Source organism: Lacerta agilis, chromosome 12 (genome assembly GCF_009819535.1).
Source record: "Lacerta agilis isolate rLacAgi1 chromosome 12, rLacAgi1.pri, whole genome shotgun sequence".
Taxonomy (NCBI): domain Eukaryota; kingdom Metazoa; phylum Chordata; class Lepidosauria; order Squamata; family Lacertidae; genus Lacerta; species Lacerta agilis.
In genome coordinates, this window is record NC_046323.1 from 52,626,992 (window position 1) to 52,649,221 (window position 22,230).

The 22,230-nt window shown below is 50.3% G+C and overlaps 1 protein-coding gene across 1 annotated transcript in view; it reads left to right on the top strand.

Annotated features, from left to right (window-relative positions):
• The window catches only part of NBEAL2 (neurobeachin like 2), a 203,476-nt gene that overhangs the window by 134,002 nt on the left and 47,244 nt on the right, over nt 1-22,230 (top strand). Inside the window, exons 15-27 of the mRNA XM_033165069.1 lie at nt 85-495; nt 1,439-1,531; nt 3,640-3,820; nt 5,451-5,584; nt 7,204-7,363; nt 8,386-8,488; nt 9,364-9,517; nt 10,736-10,894; nt 13,632-13,788; nt 14,394-14,479; nt 15,383-16,132; nt 19,392-19,570; nt 20,767-20,926. Of these exons, the coding sequence (XP_033020960.1) occupies nt 85-495; nt 1,439-1,531; nt 3,640-3,820; nt 5,451-5,584; nt 7,204-7,363; nt 8,386-8,488; nt 9,364-9,517; nt 10,736-10,894; nt 13,632-13,788; nt 14,394-14,479; nt 15,383-16,132; nt 19,392-19,570; nt 20,767-20,926 (2,727 nt within the window). The remainder of the gene's footprint in view (nt 1-84; nt 496-1,438; nt 1,532-3,639; nt 3,821-5,450; nt 5,585-7,203; nt 7,364-8,385; nt 8,489-9,363; nt 9,518-10,735; nt 10,895-13,631; nt 13,789-14,393; nt 14,480-15,382; nt 16,133-19,391; nt 19,571-20,766; nt 20,927-22,230) is intronic.

A 22,230-nucleotide genomic window follows, 5' to 3' on the forward strand; every position in this document is an offset into this window, starting at 1 on the left:
TTGCAACGAGGCAGGAGAAAAAGCGATGCTTCTCATGCAAATACACCTATTTATTAATTTTTTTCTGCAAATCTTCTCTCCTAGTCCTTCACCTCCTGCTGCATCGGCTCAGCCGGCCACCGGACCACCACCACCTCCGCCGTCCACCCCTCCCCGTCTCACTCGCCGGACCTGGGCTTCCCATCCCACCCCTCGCTGAACCGCTCCCAATCGTTCCCGGCCTCCCTGGCCCCCCACGCCTGGACGCCCATCCCCCCGCAGCCGCCCCGGGAAGGCGTGGTTTCGGTCACAGTGGCAGGCAGCCAGGACACAGAGTGGGGGGTGCCCACCTCCCTGGAGGGCCACCTGGGCTCTGTCTCCATCTTCTACGAAGTCCTCCAGCCAGCTCAAGTGAAGGCGCTCTACTCCTCGGGACCAAATGTTACGTCTCCCTTTAAGCTGGAAGGGGATTTCCTGGAGCTCAGCAGCAAATTGCTGCTGTATTACACGCCACAGGTGAGCATCAAGGCAGGACCATCTCTCAGCCCTCTCTAAGAAGCAACATGGGCTGCTGTACAAGCCCTAAGGTGCACAGCCTGGGAGTCATTTTCGACTCACAGCTGTCCATGGAGGCGCAGGTCAGTTCTGTATCCAGAGCAGCTGTCTACCAGCTCCATCTGCTACGCAGGATGAGACCCGCCTGCCCACGGACTGTCTTGCCAGAGTGGTGCATGCTCTGGTTATCTCCTGCTTGGACTACTGCCATGCGCTCTCCGTGGGGCTACCTTTGAATGTGATTCGGAAACTGCAATTAATCCAGAATGCGGCAGCTAGACAGGTGACTGGGAGTGGCCGCCGGGACCACATAACACCGGTCCTGAGAGATCTACATTGGCTCCCAGTATGTTTCCGAACGCAATTCAAAGTGTTGGTGCTGACCTTTAAAGCCCTAAATGGCCTTGGTCCAGTATACCTGGAGGAGCGTCTCCACCCCCATCTTTCAGCTCGGACACTGAGGTCCAGCTCCGAGGGCCTTCTGGCAGTTCCCTCCCTGCGAGAAGCAAAGCTACAGGGAACCAGGCAGAGGGCTTCTCGGTGGTGGCACCCACCCTGTGGAACGCTCTCCCTTCAGATGTTAATGAGATAAACAACTATCTGACTTTTAGAAGACAAGGCAGCCCTGTTTGGGGAAGCTTTTAATATTTGATGAATTATTGTATTTTAATATTTTGCTGGAGTGGCTGGGGAAACTAGCCAGATGGGGGTATAAATAAATTATTATTATTATTATTATTACTACTACTACTACTACTACTACTACTACTACTACTACTATTATTACTAAGATGATGCCACATGTTTGGACATGTCCTCTTTCACCAAGTCTGAGTTCCCCCACCAAGAGCTTTATAATTAAGTTTCCACTTCCCCTTCCTCTTCCTCTCGTGTGACTTTCTAGGCCTGCAAGAACAACATCTGCCTCGACCTTTCCCCGAACCACTTTTTTGACGGGAGGCTGACTGGGCACAAAGTGGTGAACTGGGATGTCAAGGTACGGGCGTCATGACGCAGCAGCCATTCGGCGGCTCACCTCTTGACTGCGTTCTAGGTCTACGGGCGTGGGGAGAAAGGTGGGCCCTGGAGGGAGGGCAAAATTTTCAGGGAGCTTGCAGAGAAGACCGGAGTGCATTGGTTTGCACAAACTGCTTGTTTCCCTCAGAGTAGTCCCATTACAATTGCTGCATATGCATACACTGTGCGTTGCTTCTCAACACCGCAGAGCCCATTGCTTTCACTGGAGAGCCAGTGTGGTGTAGTGGTTAAGAGCGGTAGACTTGTAATCTGGTGAACTGGGTTCGCTTCCCCTCTCCTCCACATGCAGCTATTGGGTGACCTTGGCGAAGTCACACTTCTCTGAAGTCTCTCAGCCCCACTCACCTCACAGAGTGTTTGTTGTGGGGGAGGAAGGGAAAGGAGAATGTTAGCCGCTTTGAGACTCCTTCGGGTAGTGATAAAGCGAGATATCAAATCCAAACTCCTCCTCCTCTTCTTTCTCCTGAAATCCTGACACTTTTTATATTGCAAACGTTCTGGGTTGTGTGCGGTTTTTTTTGTCCTTCTTTTGTTGTGCCGCAGTGCGAGAGGGCCTCTGCGGATGTCAGCAATGCCCCTGGGGAAGCATCGCAGAACTGCTCATAAAGCAGAACGATGTGCGGACGGCCCAGTATAAACCCAGCACCAACGCACTATCACTGTATCAGTGAGGTGTTGCAGAATACTATTGCTAGCATCTGTCTGTCTCGGGAGACAGCGGAAGAATGTGTCATTTAAATTCTAGTCAATATTGATCCAGAGTAGATTCCAATGTACAGTTTTGTTGTTGTTTAGTCGTTCAGTCGTGTCCCACTCTTCGTGACCCCATGGACCAGAGCACGCCAGGCACCCCTATCCTCCACTGCGTCTCGCAGTTTGGCCAAACTCATGCTAGTCGGTTCGAGAACACTGTCCAACCATCTCGTCCTCTGTCGTCCCCTTCTCCTTGTGCCCTCCATCTTTCCCAACATCAGGGTCTTTTTCAGGGAGTCTTCTCTTCTCATGAGGTGGCCAAAGTATTGGAGCCTCAGCTTCAGGATCTGTCCTTCCAGTGAGCACTCAGGGCCGATTTCCTTGAGAATGGATAAGTTAGATCTTCTTGCAGTCCATGGGACTCTCAAGAGTCTCCTCCAGCACCATAATTCAAAAGCATCCATTCTTCGGTGATCAGTTGCAGGATTCCCAAAAAATAGACCAGAGGCAATACTATTTCATCCAGCAGAGCATTGCTGCTACTGAAGGCAGATGAGCACAATGGTCACATATCCAATACATTCAGGATTAGCCCTGTCCATAAGAAATCCAGTTGCAGCAGACTTAACTTAAACTTACAATAATTTATAATAAGTCTAAACCTTCGCACTAAGCATACTATATGTATAGAACACCACACCAGAAGGAAAAGAGAGAGAAAGAGAATTTGAAACCTTCTGGCCTAGCTTTTATAGTCAGCAGGACCTTGACTGAAAGAGATAACAGAACCAGTTCAGGCCAGCTGTACTCAGCTTCTCTGAAGGAATAACCCAAAAACATCAGGAACCTTCTGCTTGTTTCTTTCACACAGAGAAGCTTCCAGAACCCTCTTGAATTAAGTAGAGTAGCAAAGCTCTCTACACATCATATCAATACTTTGTCTACTAAGAAATGCAAAGTGACAGAATGCTCCTTTGGGGGTGAGGTCAAACTGTTGGATGGTTCCAGTGCCTGCTGTGGCTTTAGAGACTGATACAGGAGAGACATGTTTTGTTGCAGCCGGGGCAGATGAAGGCAAACAGTTGTGTTCTTGCAGATGCACCAGGGCGTTTCTTCTCTCTCCATTCCTCCTCTGGTCACTGCTGTGGATGCACAACCTTTCTTGTCTCCAGGCTCTGTGGTCTGGATTCCCACAGGGTGGGGTTGGTGTTGCCACCCTTCCTGTCACATTTGCCGGCATCTTTGCAACGCAGAGTTGGCCCGCCCAGAGGCCTGGTGCTGGAAGCCAGCTCCCCGTAGATCACGTCCTTGCGGATCCCGCCAGTCTAGGGGAGGGCCCTCCGATGGTCTCACGGGGCTTTGTGGTTCTTGCAGGACGTGGTGAATTGTGTCGGTGGAATGGGGGTGCTGCTTCCCCTCCTGGACCAGGTGGCATCTCAGAGGAAAGAGTCAGAAGACCACCAGGAAACCCACGACTTGGTGGGCCCGGAGCTGACCTCTTCCCGCAATGCCCAGGGCATGGTCATCCCGCTGGGGAAATCCTCTGGCTATCGAGGTATCCAGGCTGAATTTTGTATAAACCCGTTTATTTAATTTTTTTGCCAGTCTTTTTTTATTTGGCACTACGACACTTTTCCTCCTGGTTTTTATGCAGTACAGCGGTACCTCGGAAGTCGAACGGAATCCGTTCCGGAAGTCCGTTCGACTTCGGAAACCAAGCCGCGCCAGACGTTCGGGTTCCAAAGAACGTTCGCAAACCGGAGCACTCACTTCTGGGTTTGCGGCATTCGGGAGCCAAAACGTTTGAGTCGTAAGGCGTTCGGTATCCAAGGTACGGCTGTATTTGAAAAATCATGGTATGCAACTAAATTACCTTTAAAAAACAAAACTGTGTTTTATAGCTACGCATTCCTGTCCACCTCTCTTGAACGCCGCTGGTCACTTCACCACATTGCTCTATAAAGGCTCATTTTAAATTATTGCTTTTAATGAATATTAAAGCTTTGTGGCAGAGGTTTTCAACCTTTTTGAGTCCATGGCTCCCTTGACCAACTGCATTCTTTCTGTGGCTCCCCTGTGGGGGCTCTGGAGCCCAGTTATGTCACCCCTTGTCTGCAGGGCCGGCAGCTTCTCACCCTTTTTCGAGCACCCTCCCTTGTGGAGGGTTCCCTCAGCCTCCCTTCCCTTCCCCTCTCTTTGGGAGTCCTCAAAGCAGCCATAACTGCCTCCCCCCCCCTTTTTAAAAAGGCCCTTTTAAAAAGGGGAGGAAGGAAACCAGCCGCCGGCAGAGCGAACAAGCGGCTGCTTTCCTTTTGTAGCGCCCATGCGTCATGACGCACACGCCGTGTGTCATGACGCACGCCGCTGCCCCCGTGGGTGCCTTCGGGAGGAGGAAGTCCTAGGATCCAGCCTGGGTTTGTGTTGTGTGTATTAGAGAATTGTGTACTAAAAGTCCCAAGTGATTTGCTGGCAGATGAAAATGATGGACTATATGGAGCCAGCAGAAATGACCGGGAAAATCCGTGACCAGAGAGACGACGCGGTGGAAAAAGAATGGGGGAAATTTAAATTGTATTTAAAAGAGCATTGTAAGATTAAAAATTATATATATTTTGAGGATAAGATAGGCTGTAGAGTGGAAGTTAGTTGTTCATGATATAAGATGATAAGATAGGATAAGAGATAGATTTAATTAAGTAGATAAGGATATAACATAAGATAAGAGATAAAAGATATTAATGGATAAGTTGTTGATTGAAAATAGATTAGAATTAGATTTTGGAAGTTACGAAAAAGGTATTCATAAGGGACGCAGAAGGAGGAGATAGGAGGAAGTCCCACTAAGATGTGAGGAAAAATTGAATTATTTCTAGGCAGAAGTAATTAGTTATTGTGTTTTTGTTTGTTATTGTTTGTTGTTACTGTAGTTGTTATGTTATTGTTTTTTTGTTGTTGTTATGTTAAAATTTTTAATAAATATTATTATAAAAATAAATAAATAAATAAAAGTCCCAAGTGATTTGCAGTCAGAAGGGTGAGGCGGGGAAAGAGAGAGAAGTCTATAACTGGACCTGACTATTAAAATGGAGCTAACCCTTCCATCTCTCTAGCTCCTGCCAGCCCTCTCTCTCCCATGGGTCAAAGATCCTTTCCTTCAAAACAGTTTTCTTTCCCCCCACCCACAGAAGGTAGACTGGAAAGGAACGGGGTAGCTGCCTTCCTGCTGCTGATTAAGAACTTCATCCATTGTCACCCAGTCAACCAGGAGAGCCTGGTCCAATGCCAGGGGCCAGCCATCATCGGAGCGCTTCTGCAGAAGGTAAGGGCTTCCACGCTGGCGCCAGGCCTGGCCAGATTGCTCAGGGTATCTGACTTTTCCAGGTGAAATGTGTTGGCGTTTTGCGTTTTGGTTAAAGGGGGAAATACAAGCTGTAATAAAAGGAGAATTCCCTTGTTGGGGCTTTTGGTTTTAACTGGAAAATCCTCAAAACCAGTTTAGCACTTGGAGTGGTGTCCAGCAACACTTCCTGCTGCGTTTTCCTGCTTCTCCAGTGCTTTTGCAGAGTTGTTCAAACTTCAAACCTCTTCTTGCGCAACGGTATGTGTGCCTTTCTTGCCAGCAATTAAACTCCCACAAGTCTAGCTTGTTTCAAGTAAGCAAGCTTTAATTTACAGGCATATAAATCACGGACACTCCCGGGCTTACGGACGACATGTCCGCTCCGGTTCAAACCGAAACCAGGACTGACCAGGAAATAAACAGTGCGTCACATAAATCACATAGGCTTTGCATACAGCAGTTACCCGGATGTTGTGACACATCTTCCCTGTGGGAGGGGCGTACTGTTGAGCTTATTTAACCCTGAAAGTTCCAAACCTCACATCCCTAGATGCCAAGGTCCAGGTTTGGGGCAAGTACCCTATGGCGAGAGAACCCCAGCAGAGATTTAATATCACAAAACCTTCAGCAAAGCGTAGTGTTGAAACGTAGGCTGTTAGACCTTCAAGTATCCCCTTCTCAGCTGCTTCCAAAGTTCCCCACTTGCATGGAAAGAGACCACACGCTTGGCGAGTTAAAAGTGATTTACTTACAAACTCTTTGAAGGTCTGGTTCATGTGCTTTTCCGTACAGCAGCGAGAAAACACAGGCAGTGTAATTTAGGTTCCCAAGTGGTCAGTGTGTCTAAATTATTTGTATAGAAACACCAAGATGGCTTGCTTATAAACCACACAGTCTACGCTTGGAGCATCCAGCTCAGACTTCTACCGTATTTTTCGCTCCATAGGGCGCACTGGACCATAGGGCGCACCTCGTTTTTAGAGGAGGAAACAAGAAAAAAAAATTTCCTGGTTTTCCTCCTCTAAAAGTCCTGTTTTTTTGAGGATCAGCTAAAAGTTTTGCAGCTTTTTTGCAAAGGGGGAAAAGCAAAGAGGAAAAGCCCCGTTTTTATGGGGTTGAACTCACATTTCTGCAGCTTCTAAAGGAAAGGGAGCCTTTTCTACAGTTTCCAGACAGATAATCTAATCAGCCAGTCACATGTCGCTGGGGAAACAAACAACTTCCCTCTGCAGCACATTCAACAATGGAGGCCTGGGCAAGGGGGCGGGGCCGAAAGGGAGCTGGGGACTCTTATCTCTCTCCTGATCTCTTGCTGATCAGCTGCTGAGCGGGTCCTTTCAACACCCCCTTTTCTCTTTGAAAAATAAAAAGCATGATCCTCTTTTGGCTCCTGGGCAATTCAGCTCCAGGGTCCACCATTCACTCCATAAGACGCACAGATATTTCCCCTTACTTCATGGAGTGAAAATACGGTATATTGTTGGATTCACAGGGTGGGGTGGAAGAACAAAGGGGGAAGGCTAAGTGAAGACCCAGGTGGTTCCTGGCTGCACCTCTCTTTGACCAGGCAGCAATGATTAATCTTTTCTGCATTGCAGGTCTCCAGCCAGACGATGGACATGAATGTTCTGATGGCTTCTCAAATCCTCATGGAGCAGGTGGCCACAGAAGGACACAACTTTCTTCTGCACCTCCTGTACCAGTTCCTGCTCTTTGACTTCCGGATCTGGAGCAACAGTGACTTTGCTGTCCGATTGGGTGAGCTTAGACCAACCCAAGCCCACATCCCATACAGCCCCATGGACGGGCACGTGGCGTGGTTGAAGCTGTGCATCTGCACTCGAGTGCTCCTGCTAGTTCATGGCGTTGTTGCCCCAGCCCAGGAGCAGCTTGCTTGTGCGGCTTTGTTACGACAGGCTGTAGTTCAGTGGTAGAGCGAGATGAGCGTCGCAACCCCATAGTCGCCTTTGACTGGACTTAACCATCTGGGGTCCTTTAGCTTTGTTATTGTTGTTGTTCAGTCGTTCAGTTGTATCCGACTCTTCGTGACCCCATGGACCAGAGCACACCAGGCACCCCGATCCTCCACTGCCTCCCGCAGTTTGGCCAAACTCATGCCAGTCACTTCGAGAACACTGTCCAACCATCTCATCCTCTGTCGTCCCCTTCTCCTTGTGCCCTCCATCTTTCCCAACATCAGGGTCTTTTCTAGGGAGTCTTCTCTTCTCATGAGGTGGCCAAAGTACTGGAGCCTCAACTTCAGGATCTGCCCTTCCAGTGAGCACTCAGGGCTGATTTCTTTAAGGATTGATATGTTTGATCTTCTTGCAGTCCATGGGACTCTCAAGAGTCTCCTCCAGCACCAGAATTCAAAAGCATCCATTCTTTGGCGATCAGCATTCTTTATGGTCCAGCTCTCACTTCCGTACATTACTACTGGGAAAACCATAGCTTTAACTATACGGACCTTTGTCGGCAAGGTGATGTCTTTGCTTTTTAAGATGCTGTCTAGGTTTGTCATTGCTTTTCTCCCAAGAAGCAGGCGTCTTCTAATTTCGTGACTGCTGTCACCATCTGCAGTGATCATGGAGCCCAAGAAAGTAAAATCTCTCACTGCCTCCATTTCTTTCCCTTCTATTTGCCAGGAGGTGATGGGACCGGTGGCCATGATCTTAGTTTTTTTGATGTTGAGCTTCAGACCATATTTTGCGCTCTCCTCTTTCACCCTCATTACCTTTACCTTTCTTTCTACCCTCACTTTCCACCTCTGTGCTTCATAGGTCACATCCAGTACCTGTCGAATGTAATCAAGGACCACAAGCAGAGAATCCGTCGGAAATACGGCGTGCAGTACATCCTAGACTCCATCAGGACGTATTACGGGTGAGTTCGGAGCTTCTTCATATATTGTGAGAACAGAGGAAGGAAATCCTGCTTTTGAAGTATGTACGCAAGAGTTAACTTCACTTACTTGGTGTGATTTATTGTTGACCTGCTCTTGTCACCCTCTTATATTGCAGAAAACTTTGTGGAATGCCTGTTCAGGGAAGTTTTTTTTATCTGTGACATTTTAATGTATCCTAATGTATCCACACTGTATCCTAGTTTATCCTAATGTGTCCACACTGGAGAGCCAGTGTGGTGTAGTGGTTAAGAGCGGTAGACTCGTAATCTGGTGAACCGGGTTCGCGTCTCCGCTCCTCCACATGCAACTGCTGGGTGACCTTGGGCTAGTCACACTTCTCTGAAGTCTCTCAGCCCCACTCACCTCACAGAGTGTTTGTTGTGGGGGAGGAAGGGAAAGGAGAATGTGAGCCGCTTTGAGACTCCTTCGGGTAGTGAAAAGCAGGATATCAAATCCAAACTCTTCTTCTTCTTCTTCTTCTTCTTCTTCTTCTTCTTCTTCTTCTTCTAGTATCTGTTGGAAGCCACCCAGAGTGTCTTGGGAAACCCAGTCAGATGGGTGGGGTACAAATAAATTATTATTATTATTATTATTATTATTATTATTATTATTATTATTAAATGCAAGCCTATGTTGGAGGAAGTTGGCCATGTTGGGTAACTCAGTGGAAGAAGCTACACAACCTATAAGTGTCCACAGAGTCCATGTTTTCCTGATCTCCCCTTGCTCTTCTCCAAGATTTTTCTGCGTTGATGCCGATTGTTTTGAAATTTGCTGGACCAGGTGGAGCTCCTGGCTTGACCCAGCAAAGCAAGCCCCTCCAGGTGACCCTCCCTTGCTCTCTCTCCCCCAGGACTTACAAGGAGAAGCCCGTCGCAACTGATGACATCAAGACGGTGCAGACATCCCTCTTCAGCCTGATCAAGGAGTTCTTCTGCAGGAACTTCTCCACCGAAGAGATGCAGAGCACCTTGAACTACCTTGCTGCTGTGAATGATGAGCACCAGGTATGGGGGGGGGGCAGGGAAAGCCAGCAATGACCTGTTAAGGAAAGGGAACCTCCCCAGGCTAGAGTTTTGGAATAGGATAGGGTTTCTTATGCTGTGATCTACAGACCACCAATGGTCCACAAGGTTCATCCGGGTGGTCTGTGGTGTGTATGCGAAACTCTGATTGAAGAGGGGAGTTGGCATGTACATTTTATTATTTTTAATCGGGTTTTGATTGCTACTTTCATTTCCTATATTGTATTTTATGATTCTCAATTGCATTTCGGTTGCTTCTTTTGTGTCCTATATTGCAGCAGGACCAGATATCCTGGAAGAATGAATGAATTTATTTTTTACGGTCAGATATCCTGGATTCCTGTCCAGCTGTGCCTTCAATAGTGTGTACTAAAGGAAAGAAGATTATAGGATGATGTGGCCGAAACTTCCTCCGTTTCCACAAATTTTAGTTCCCTTTGCCTCGTAACTGGGGGGCACATCTCTGGATCTGCCATGTCGGCCACTCGTTCTCTTCCGTGTGTTGGGTGGGGGACTTCCTTTGTTCTATCCATCCTTAAGACAAGATTTTGGAGTCTGCAGCCCTCCGGGTGATGCTGGGTTGCAGTTCCCACCACCCCATACCAACTAGGGGGGCGCCCACCTGGGAACAGCTGACTTGGTGAACTGCTGTATTAACACAATGGATATGGGTGTATCACTGGTCTAAACCACTGAGCCTCTTGGGCTTGCCGATCGGAAGGTCGGCGGTTCGAATCCCTGCAACGGAGTGAGCTCCCGTTGCTCTGTCCCTGCTCCTGCCAACCTAGCTGTTCGAAAGCACACCAGTGCAAGTATATAAATAGGTACCGCTGCGGCGGGAAGGCAAACGGCGTTTCCGTGCGCTCTGGTTTCCGTCACAGTGTTCCATTGCGCCAGGAGCGGTTTAGTCTTGCTGGCCACATGGCCCGGAAAGCTGTCTGAGGACAAACGCCGGCTCCCTTGGCCTGAAAGTGAGATGAGCGCCACAACCCCATAGTCGCCTTTGACTGGACTTAACCGTCCAGGGGTCCTTTACCTTTTACCTGCACAGATATATCTAGAGACTCAAACAACAGAGGGCAGCTCTAACCCCCACATTGCTTTCCTCGAGTTCTTGTGATTTTGTGCAGCAATCCTGCCTTCTGGCTGTTTCCCTCTGTATGTTGGAGGCCTCTACCATTCTCCTGTTGTGTCCTGCAGGTCTGCGGAGTGCTGGAGGTGATCCACAGCCTTCTGAAAAGCTCCCCATCCCAGGAGCAGATTTACACGTTCCTCTTTGAGCCGGGCAACGTGGAGATCTTCTTCTCGCTGCTCGTCCAGCGGAAGTTCTCGGACGAAGTGCGTGAGAGGATCTTCAAGGTGAGAGAGCTGGGGGGGGGGTGTCCTTCCCGGGGCTCGCGTGCTCCGGGTCTCTCGCCAGATTCTGATGGGGTTGGGGCTTCAGGTCCAGATGGGCCCAAACACGGGGACTGTCGTGGGCAGAAATTCCAAGGCCTAGTTCGCAGCGGGAGGCTGTCTGGTGGGGTTTGTGCATGAGCGGCCATTTTTGTAGACCTGAATCTCTTTCCTGTGCAATTTCACTATGACATAGCGACAGAGTTTCCCTATTGCCTTCTCTAGGCACCAGGTGAAAACAGTCAGGTGGGCAGCTTACTATTACTATTACTATTACTATTACTATTATTTTATTTTATTTTATTTTATTTTATTTTATTTTATTTTATTTTATTTTATTTTATTTTATTTTATTTTATTTTAATTTATTTTAATTTATTTATTTATTTATTTATTTATTTAAGCAAGCAAGCCAGGGCTGATTGGTAACCTATACCCTTTTTAATGTCAAAACAAAATAAAAAATAAAAGAGAAGGGGAAGCAGCTTCTGCCTCTGCCACCCACTGGGCCTATCCTGCTCTCTCAGCCTGGCCCCCACCGGCCCCGGCCCCTTCCCACCCCCCCAGCCCAGCGACGGAGGTTTTTTTGTCTGCGCAGGCTCTGTGACGCTGCCAGGCGATCTGCCTTTCTATTGGATGCTGTTGGAGTCTTCAGTGCTTTTGCTGGTGACGTGTAATAGGGGCGTCAATTTTTATTTTACTTTTTGCATTTATTCTTTATTTTAGGTACGTCAGGTGTGGTTTTTTTTAAATTTAATTATCCCATGTTATTCCCTGCTGGTCAAAAGCGTAGTCGAAATAAAAAATAAAATAAAATAAAATTCCTTCCAGTAGCACCTTAGAGACCAACTAAGTTTGTTCTTGGTATGAGCTTTCGTGTGCATGCACACTTCTTCAGATACACTGAAACAGAAGTCACCAGACCCTTATATATAGTGAAAGGGAGGGGAGGGGTATTACTCAGAAGGGGGGTGGGAATGGGGGATTGGCTGATGGGTGTGGAAAACCTGTTGACGACTGTTAATGACTGCAATTAGTCCTAAAGGAAAAAGCAAGGGGTGAGATCGCTAAAGATAGCTTTGTCATGTATAATGAGATAAGAATCCAATGTCTTTGTTCAGACCAGGTCTCTCCATGGTTTTAAGTTTGGTAATGAGTTGCAATTCAGCCACTTCTCTTTCCAGTCTATTTCTCAAATTCCTTTGTAGTAAGACAGCTACTTTGAGATCTTGTATAGAATGTCCTGTTTTTAATGTGTTTGTAAGAAGTGTCCATGCACACGAAAGCTCATACCAAGAACAAACTTAGTTGGTCTCTAAGGTGCTACTGGAAGGAATTTTTTTATTTTTTATTTCCTTTTTAATGTGTTTGTAAGGGGTGGTGTTCTTGTGGGAACGTTGAGGATAGTAGGAGAGGATATATTAATTAAATATTATCCTTCCTCACTCAAGCTAGTGAGCTAGTAGCACAGCACATTCCCTTGCGCATTGCTAGAAGCAAGTTGATGGATTCGTTAGAATCGTATAAGTTGAGAAATCAAGTCCGGCTTGTCCAGAATGGATTGTTCCCGGTAAACTCCCCTTCAGCTCCCTCTTAAAAAACAATAATGACATGACCGCCTTCTTTTGAAAGTAACGATAAAGTTTACAGTAGAACCTCTACTTACAACCGCCTCTACTTGGGCCCGATCCAAGTTGCGACCGCGGCAAACCCGGAAGTAAACACCGGGTCTGCCGCGATTCGCACACGCGCAGAAGCGGCTGCCGCCAAATGCGCCTGCGCTCAACGGCGCTTCTACCAGCGACCCGGATTGACTTACGGACGGACAGACCTCCAGAACTGATTATGTCCATAAGTAGAGGTTCCACTCTTGCATTCAGTTCACAGTAGTGTCCCGAAGGCAGGCTTTATCTTGTAGTTACAGTTGTAGAGAAAAAGAAGTCTGAGCTATGTCTTCTACCTTGTGGCTTCCATCCTCTGTAAGGATGAGCCATGTGCTGCTGGCTAAGAGCCAGCAGAAGAGTCTGAAAGGAAAAATGGGAAAAGGTGAAAAGAGGAAGATGGCTGCGTGACTGTTGGGATATTTATACACGCCGAGCTGCAAAAACGACAGTGAGGCCGGTGTAACATGTGTATGTTTTGATCCTGTGAGAAAGCCAGTAGTCCTATCTGCTTTCTCACACATGTGATGTTATTGTACTTTACTTTCAGTTCTGGCTCAAGAGATGCTAGACAGCTCTGAGTATCTGAGCTGGCTAGCAGAGACATATTCTGCATTTACGTATAATAAATAGTTTAGCCTCATCAATGGCTTGTGTGTGTTGTTCTTCACACTGGGGAACAATCGCATATTGAATGTGCCACCGGTCTCGCATAGCCGGGAATGTGCACAAGGCTTGGTTCCAGGTTCAGGGCAGTCTCACAACTGACCCCGGGCGGGACATTTGCCAACAGTGACTACCTCTTTTGTAGGGTCTGCTAGGGTCACGCCCATCTACCTGGTCACACACAGGGAGAGGATGCCCCAGACCAGGTGTGACAGGAACTCCTCTCTGTCTGGAGCAACATTCCCCTGTTTGTCCGCTTGAGGAAAACAGGAAATGTTGTATTTGACTGCTTCCATGATGATACACCCCACAGTTATTGGGGGGGGGGTTCCATTCTCACGGGATGCTAGCTACCTCGTCCTTGCTCCACACAGATCCTGTACAAAATGCTGAAGTACGAGAAGATGAACGAACGGAGCAAGCAGCGTTTGAAGCTGAAGGACGTCGGCTTCCTGGGCTTCATCTCGTACCTGAACGACATCCCGGTGTCCATGCTGATCCGGTACCTTTGGGAGCAAGTGATTGGGCCAGGTAAGGGCCAAGAACGACGGTTCAGAAACTTCAGCTGGTGCAAAATTCGGCGGCCAGGTTGCTCACCGTTGAAGGATATTGCACTAATCCTGGGCCGACTGCACTGGCTGCCAATTAGTTTCCAAGCCGTGCTGGTTTTGACCTATAAAGCCTTAAACAGCTCAGGACCTCACACCTAAAGATATGCAATGAAGAAGCCAGGAGGGCCTCCCTGGGGAGAGCAACTCGCAAGCAGGGAGCCAACACAGAAAAGACCCTGTTCTCATGTTGCTGCCCATCAGACCTCTCGTGGAAGAGAAACATTCTTTGAGAACCACTGCCCTAGATAAATCCTAGTGTGTGTGTCCCCCCCCCAGGGGGCAGTCCTTCCAACTTTGGGAACCATTGAGACAGTATCAGACTATGACCTGGGAGAGACCAGTGTTTGAATCCCCACTCGGCCATGAAGCTCCCTGCTTAATCCAGGGCCCATTGCTCACTTTCAGTCTCACCTACCTCGCAGGGTTGTTGTGAGGATAAAACGAGGGGGTAGAAACCGTTGAGCACCCTGCTGTTTCCTTTTGCTCCAACCAAGACTGTGTTCAGCTGCCTTGCTTTCTCCCCAGACACCCCGAACTACAAGGATTTGCTGGCCGTGATCTACCTCTCGCACCGGGCAGAGCTGACCGTCAGGCTGGACATCTGCAGAGAGGTGAGGGGTGGAGCCAAGATCTTACTGGCTGGGCAGGGCAAATGTCAGGGAACCGTCAGAGCCCAGCGGGGTGGTAGAAGGGCTCTGCGAGGCTGAAGGTTCCCAACACCACCGGAGCAGTAGGGAGACATCCTGCGGGAGACACAGGCAGGAAGAGAGTTCCGTGGGGAAGGGGCTGTGGGATGCTCCAGGTTCCCAACACTGACCAAGCGGGTCAGAGGAGGAGGGGGCTACGGCAGTTCCATCGCCCCAATTGCGTAGAGGGGTGAAACACAGGGATGAGAGGAGGAGACTTGGGGTGCCCAAGTTCTTTTGTTGGGGTGCTCAAAAAGCGCCACTTCCGGGATCTGAGAGTGACATCAGAAAGTTCTTCCTGATGTTTGGTCGGGATCTCCTTTCTTGTGATTTGAAGCCATGGGTTCGAGTCCTGATCTCCGGAGCAGGAGAAAACAATGCAGCGGCAGATCCGGCCTCCAAGGCACATCGTAGAAAATAATGTGGGTGTGAGTCGATTGCAACCATCTGCCCGTAGCTGGCTCTAGAGGTCAGGCCTGACAGGACACGTGTTGACATTCTGAAAAGAGGGTGAAAGCATCTGATTGCGCTCACGAAAATATTCCATAGTATTTTGGGCAGATAGCATTCCTTTGAGGCCAAATCTGCTGCCCCTTGTGGATCCTGCCACCCGAGGCGGTCGTCTCATGGGTGGACCATCCCTGCCTCTCTCTCTCTCTTACACTCTCTCTCTCTCTCTCTCTCACGCACACACACACCACCACCACACAGCAATCACCTGCTTACACCCACCTAGTTGTGCCTTCTTTGGTCAAGCTCAACATCCGCAGCAGCCGCCAGCTCGCTTGCCCTGGGCTGGATCCCAACGGCTTCCCTTTTGTCTTTCAGCTCTTCCGCCTGATCTACAAGCCGCAAGACCCCGCCAAGCAGACGGTCCGGCAGCTGGCCAGACTGGCCGGCTGGCAGGACACCCTCACCAAGCTCTACGTCAAGGAGTCCTACGAGTCGCGCCAGCACAGCCTGTCGGGCTCCGCCAACGGCGGAGGCAGCCTGGACCTCCCGAAGGCCTCGGACCAGCCCGGCGCAGAGGCCGGGAAGGAGCCCGCCGGCTCCGCGCCCCCTTCGGCCTCCGACCTCCAGGATCTGGACGTCTTCCTCCCGCTGGGCTACGAGGCCTCGGACCCGGAGTTGTCGGAAGGCTTCTCGGATCACTCGGTCTCGCCCACCAGCAGCCAAAGGGGAAAGGCCTTCACGCCGTACGGCTTCAAGTCGTTTGACTCCTCCGACCTAGCCAGCCGCTCCTCCTCTTCCAACACCATCGATGCTCCCGGGGCCGCGGAGGCCCCCCAAGCGGGGGACGCGCTCCAGGCCGACAGGGTCTACCACCCGCTGTCTCCTTTCTCCATGTCTCCCTTTGACCTCGGCCTGGACATGGGCAGCATGAGCTCGGCCGCCACAGCCGAGAGCGGAGACCAGACGCCCGTGAGCCTGCCGGGGACCCCGTCGCCACTGGAGAACTTCAAGCCCTTCCCGGGGACGCGGGTAAGGAAGAGCTCCAGCCTCTCTAACGTGCTGGACGACACCAGCTACCAGGAGACCTTGCCCAGTGACAGCATCTCCAACACCAGCAACCCTCAGGTGAGCCTCTCCCTCTTCCTCCAGCTTCCTGTGCGAGGTGTTCGGACGGGTGCGCAAACTCCGAGATCTCCGCCTAAGCATGCTCTCTTTCGAGGACATCTTAGCCAACCGGCTGCTCTCCAGTGAGACAGAGAGAGGCTGTGTGGTGTAGTGGTTAGATTGCCAGACTAGGAGCTGGGAGACCAGGGTTCAAATCCGCAATCAGCCATAGAATCATAGATTCGTTGGGTCGCGAGGGACCCTGAGGATCCTCTAGTCTGACCCCCTGCGAGCAGGAATATCCAGCTGTCCCTTATGGGGATCGAACCTGCAAGCTTGGTATTGTCAGACCCTGGATCTAACCACCTGAGCTATGAAGCTCACTGGGTGACTTTGGGCCAGTCACTTGCCGTCAGCCAAACCTACCTCGCAGGGTTGTTGCCGATTATTTATTCTTAGTCTTACTTATTAAATTGGTATACCACCCTTCGCTTGAAGATCTCGGGGCGGCTCACAGCGCAGAAACACAGAATGCATAATAAAAATGGGAACGAACACGAAACAAAATAATAGACTCCTCCTCACATTTAAAAGGGGCATCGGATGTCAATCAGCCCAGGGCCTGGTTGAAGAGGAACGTTTTCACATGATATCTAAAGGTGTATAATGAACCTCCCTGGGCAGAGCATTCCACAAGCAGGGAGCCACCACAGGAAAGGTCCTTCCTCGTGTGGCCTTCATTTGGATGTGTCATAGAGGAGGCACACAAAGAAGGGCCTCGGAGGGTGAAAGCAGAGTCTGGATCAATTTATATGGAATCATACAATCGTAGAGTTGGAAGGGACCCTTAGGATCATCTAGTCCAACCCCCTGAAATGCAGGGAGTGTTACTTGGTTATTGTTTTCATTTTCATTTTATATATTGTGATCTTTTCTGTGAACTGTCCTGAGACTTCCAGGTATAGGGCAGTATAATAATAATAATAATAACGATAACAACAACAACAACAACAACAACAACAACAACAACAACAACAACATGCAGATATCCCAATATCCCAGTAGTGATGTACGGAAGTGAGAGCTGGACCATAAAGAAGGCCGATCGCCGAAGAATGGATGCTTTTGAATTCTGGTGCTGGAGGAGACTCTTGAGAGTCCCATGGACTGCAAGAAGATCAAACCTATCCATCCTTAAAGAAATCAGCCCTGAGTGCTCACTGGAAGGACAGATCCTGAAGTTGAGGCTCCAGTACTTTGGCCACCTCATGAGAAGAGAAGACTCCTTGCAAAAGACCCTGATGTTGGGAAAGATGGAGGGCACAAGGAGAAGGGGACGACAGAGGACGAGGTGGTTGGACAGTGTTCTCAAAGCTACCAACATGAGCTTAGCCAAACTGCGAGAGGCAGTGGAAGACAGGAGTGCCTGGCGTGCTCTGGTCCATGGGGTCACGAAGAATCGGACACGACTGAACGACTAAACAACATGCAGATATCCCATTCAGGGATCAAACCTGCAACCTTGGCATTATCAGCACTACAGTCTAACCAACTGAAGCATTGCAGTCCTGAGCCATAAAAGACGAGAGAAAACAATGTGTGCTACCTTGAGCTCCACGAAGAAAAAATGCAATGGATGTGTAATGTTCTGGACTGCAACTAGCCAACCAGCTCGGCTGTGCTGGCTGAGCCTGATGGGAGTTGTAGTCCAGAGCTGGAAGCTGCTGGGTTGGGGAAGACTGTCCTTGGATGTCGAAGCGAGAGCTGTAGCACAGTGGCCGCTTTTCCCCTGCAGGGTAGTCCCAGGTTCGATCCCGGGTATCTCCAGTTGATGGCCGCTGCCTGTCAGAGTAGGTGCTACAAGGCTGGATGGGCCAATGGTCTGGCTCACTGGGAGGCAGCTTTCATATGGCAGCTGAGTTTCAATCCCTGAATGGGATATCTGCATGTTGTTGTTGTTGTTGTTGTTGTTGTTGTTGTTGTTATACTGCCCTATACCTGGAGGTCTCAGGGTATAGGTCAGAAAAGATCACAATATATATATATATTTAAGAAATTGGACTAAGGGTCCCTTTCAGCTCTACAATTATGTGATTCCGTATAAATTGATACAGACTCTGCATTCACCCTCCGAGGCCCTTCTGTTTCTGGGCATCTCTGAATCCCAGGAATCGAAATCTGGGTAGGAACACCTTTAGAAGTCCAAATACCAAACGATCTGTTTCTAGCGTAATAAAAAAAAAAACCCTGCTTATTTGCAATATGAAGTGCAGATGAGTTAAATGAGATTCATCCTTCTCTTGCAAGAATATATTGTTTCTCTAGCACTAGAATTGGTTTACTTTGAATCTTTGCATTGTTCTTTTCATTGCACACACGCAAGCAGCAAAGACTCATCGGTAATGTGACAAAATAACTCCTCCCCCCCCCAATAAAAAATAAACAATAAACTAAGAAGTCTCGAACACGGCAGCTTTTCCTTGTAGGGGAGTTTCTCCACCCCCTTGATCCATGGGCGTACCTGGGGGGGGCAGGGGGGGGCTTCTGCCCCCCCCCCCCCGAAGCAAAAAAAATTAAATGGTTATCGGCAGCCTAAAAGGGGAAAAAAAGCTCAAGGCTGGTCTTTCTCCCCCTCCCAAAATCTCAGTAACGATTGACCTCTTCCGCTCTTGCCGAGGCAGTTGGCCACTGTGTGTGTGTGTGTGTGTTGCGCCGGCTATTTCCCCCTCCCTCATGCCGACAAAGAGCTGGTGTGCCTCTCAGAGACCGGATCCTAGCCTGCACCCTGCTTGGTCAAATGGGGATGCAGGCTGAGACTTGGGCAGGGTCAGGGGGCGAATCCGAGGGCTGACCATGGTCTTAGCCTGGGTTCTCATCCTTCCTCGTCTGCCTGCTTTTTGTATCCACGCTACATCGTGCTGGCAAGAGAGGAACAGTTTCTGAATTTGCCCGGGATTCACCGTTGCAAGGGAGCTTGGTAAACTGAGTTCCCTTGCATGGTGAGTAGTTCCTTTGCGAGGACGGAGGATCCTGGGAAACTGAGTTTTTCAGCCATTTGGGGCTTTCTGTTTGGGGGGGGGGTTCTGTTTTTTGAAGCTGTTTTTGTTTTTTGAAGCTGTTTTTGTTTTTGAACCTGAACGACCATGGCTTGCCCCCCCCCCAGTTTTGATCCTGGATACGCCCCTGCCTTGATCCCATTGGCTGCTCTTTTCTGAACCTTTCCCAAGCCTGCACGATTCCTTTATGGGGTGAGCTCACCTCTTGCTTCCTCCCTCCACAGCAGACACCTGAGGAAGAGCTGTGCAATTTGCTCACCAACATCGTCTTCTCGGTCACCTGGCGAGGGGTGGAGGGCTGGGACGACGCGGCCTGGAAAGAGCGCGGGCAGGTCTTCTCCGTCCTCACCAAGCTGGGCTCGGCCTGCGAGTTGGTGCGCCAGCCGGACGAGATCAAGCGCAGGTAAGGCGTGACGTTTGAGGTGGGCAGAGTGTCGCCAGTGGAGCCGAGCCAGGGTTAATCTGGTTAGACTCCCTGCCCCGGGCTATTGTCAACTGCCCTGCACTGAGCCCAGAATTTCTCCCTTTTTTGGGGTGCATTTGGAAGAAAGTATGCATTCTGTTAAAGGGATACGGGTGGCTCTGTGGTTTAACCCTCAAGGCTTGCCGATCAGAAGGTCGGCAGTTCGAATCCCCGCAACGGGGTGAGCTCCCGTTGCTCAGTCCCTGCTCCTGCCAACCTAGCAGTTCAAAAGCACATCAAAGTGCAAATAGATAAATACCGGCAGGTACCGCTCCGGCAGGAAGGTAAACGGCGTTTCCGTGCGCTGCTCTGGTTTGCCAGAAGCGGCTTATTCATGCTGGCCACATGACCCGGAAGGTGTACGCCGGCTCCCTCGGCCAGTAACACGAGATGAGCGCCACAACCCCAGAGTCGTCCGCGACTGGACCTAATGGTCAGGGGTCCCTTTACCTTTACCTTTAAACATATTTTAGTTCCCTCCCCCTTTAAATTATAAAGTGGTACAGAAATCACTTCACTTGGGCAAAAAAAAAAAAATGAAAGGCACAAATACAGGATGGGTGACACCTGGCTTGAGAGCAGTACATGTGAAAAGGATCTAGGAGTCTTGGTAGACCATCAACTTGACATGAGTCAACAGTGTGATGCAGCAGCTAAAAAAGCCAATGCAATTCTGGGCTGCATCAATAGGAGTATAGCATCTGCTCTGGTTTGCCCAGAAGTGGCTTAGTCATGCTGGCCACATGACCCAGAAGCTGTACACCAGCTCCCTCGGCCAGTAAAGCGAGATGAGCGCCGCAACCCCAGAGTCGTCCGCGACTGGACCTAATGGTCAGGGGTCCCTTTGCCTTTACCTTTATGCATTCTGTTTTCTAAAAGACAGATAGTGTTTGTTTCCTTGACATCTGACGGGAGGGCGTTCCACCGGGCGGGCGCCACCACCGAGAAGGCCCTCTGCCTGGTTCCCTGTAACCTCGCTTCTCGCAGGGAGGGAACCGCCAGAAGGCCCTCGGAGCTGGACCTCAGTGTCCGGGCAGAACGATGGGGGTGGAGACGCTCCTTCAGGTATACTGGGCCGAGGCCGTTCGTTGAGGGCTTTCAAGGTAAGCACCGCCTCACCTCTCTTTCTCTCCCAGCCTCCTGGAGATGATGATGGAGTCGGCGCTGACGGACATTAAAGAGGCCACCCCCGCCATGCTTCCCAGCCTCACACAGAACGCTCTCAAGCTGCTGCGCCTCCTCCAGGATTTCCTGTTCTCCGAGGGCCACAACAACCAGGCCTTGTGGAGCGAGAAGGTTGGTGGGAGCTTTCTAGCTGGATGCAGAGGCCTAAATGATCAGGTCTCCTCCTCCTCCTCTGCAATGGCAACACCGATCTGTGCACCTTCAGCGCTGCCGCAAGTCAATTACAGCATCCCGTTGTTGAGGGTCTGGCCGCAGGAGCTTGCATACTCTGCTTTATGCCATGATGGCGAACCTGGTGCCTCTAGATTAGGGGTCGGCAAACTAAGGCCCGAGGGCCGGATCAGGCCCAATTGTCCTCTGGATCCGGCCCGCAAACGGTTCTGCAATCTCCGCATGGCATTTCCCCCTTTTTTTCTTGGGCGCCATTTTTGTTGTTGTTGCATTCCTCCCCCCCTCACCTTGGTGGCGCCTCCTCCCTCCCTCTTCCTGGCTTCTCCCCACCCTGCAGAGGAACGGGGCTGGGCTTTCATAGGAAGCCTCCCCACCCGCCCGCCCACCGGTCTCTCCCCATATCCGTGCTGTGGGCTGGAGCTTGGCGCGCCTGCTGGCCCCGTGCCTGGCGCCCGGGAAAGCTGGTCTGGAAAGGAGAGCCGCTGCCGGCGGATCCCAACCGCAGGCAGAGCGGCAGAGGAGGTAGGCAGGGGGAGGGGGGGGCTGGGGGAGAGAGACAAGCCCCCTCTGCCGCGTGCACAGTCTGGCCCGCTACTAGGTCTGGGGGGCGGTGAACCGGCCCCGTCCCAAAAAAGTTTGCTGACCCCTGCTCTAGCTGGTGCCACACTACAACTCCCATCATCCCTGGCCATTGACCTCTCTAGCTGTTGGGGGTCCTACAACATCTGGAGGGTAGCAAGTTGGCGAAGGCCGGCTTCATTTCTGGCAAGGTCTGAGCCTACTGTGTAGTTTTGAGCCCTGAATCCAGCCCCCTAGGGTTTGGGGGTGAGGAACGGGCACCCTACAGGGGCTCAGAGGCACTACAGTCATACCTCGGGTTACGACTGCTTCAGGTTGCGTGTTTTCGGGTTGCGCACCGCACTGAACCCGAAAGCACCGGAACGGGTTACTTCCGGGTTTTGGCGCATGCGCAGAAGCGCTAAATCACACTTTGCGCATGCGCAGAAGCGCCAAATCGCAACCCGCTCAGACGTGACGCAGCGCTGCGGGTTACGGACGCTGCAGGTTGCGAACGTGCCTCCTGCACAGATCGCGTTCACAACCCAAGCATCCACTGTATTTGCAGGCCGTTGGGTTTGGTGTGGTGGGGGAATTTAGGCAGCTTTTCTTACGCACATTTTTGTTCCGCCCTTCTCCACCTCGTGCTGGTCATGGGCTGGTTGCACGCAGAGGAATGGTGGGAG